The sequence below is a fragment of the Ogataea philodendri genome, assembly GCF_020536065.1.
Source record: "Ogataea philodendri strain CBS6075 chromosome Unknown scaffold85, whole genome shotgun sequence".
Taxonomy (NCBI): Eukaryota; Fungi; Ascomycota; class Pichiomycetes; order Pichiales; family Pichiaceae; genus Ogataea; species Ogataea philodendri.
Window position 1 is genome coordinate 1 of NW_025763823.1, and position 464 is coordinate 464.

General features: G+C 40.9%; 1 protein-coding gene across 1 annotated transcript; it reads right to left on the minus strand.

The window, feature by feature from the left end:
- Positions 1–161: 161 nt before the first annotated feature.
- Positions 162–464, minus strand: OGAPHI_001326 (uncharacterized protein; the record flags this gene model as incomplete). The annotated part of the gene is made up of 1 exon (XM_046202075.1): positions 162–464. A coding segment is annotated over one exon (303 nt), but the record flags the coding sequence as incomplete, so codon positions are not given.

Genomic DNA, 464 nt, shown 5'->3' on the forward strand with positions numbered 1-464 from the left:
GAAAAACGTTATGATTGGGTTTATAAGAAGTGAATAATAAAATAAATTGTAAATGAGTTGGATAGGAGAAAAAACAAATTTGTTCGGTATAAGGAATAAAGTTCGTAATATTAGCAAAAACAGCCAAATGGCTATCATAGTTCAGTATTTTTTTTCACCCTTTAATCCTTAGACTTCTTCTTTCTACCGAACAAACCTCTCTTCTTCTTCTTCTTTTCACCAACTTCATGGACTGGAGGTTGGTAGACGGCTTGTTCGTTGTAGGCCTGGGAAGCGGAAGCGTTGTTAGCGTATGGGTTTAGCAATGGGAAGTCTGGTCTTGGTCTGAAACCGTAAGTAGCGGTCTCTAGCTGTTGGGCCCAAGATGGGTCACCAGAGACAGCATATTCGAAGCTTCTAATGGTATCAAGTGGTCTCTCGTCTCTAGCTCTGGTAGGGTTGGAGATATCAGGAGTGGTGATAGG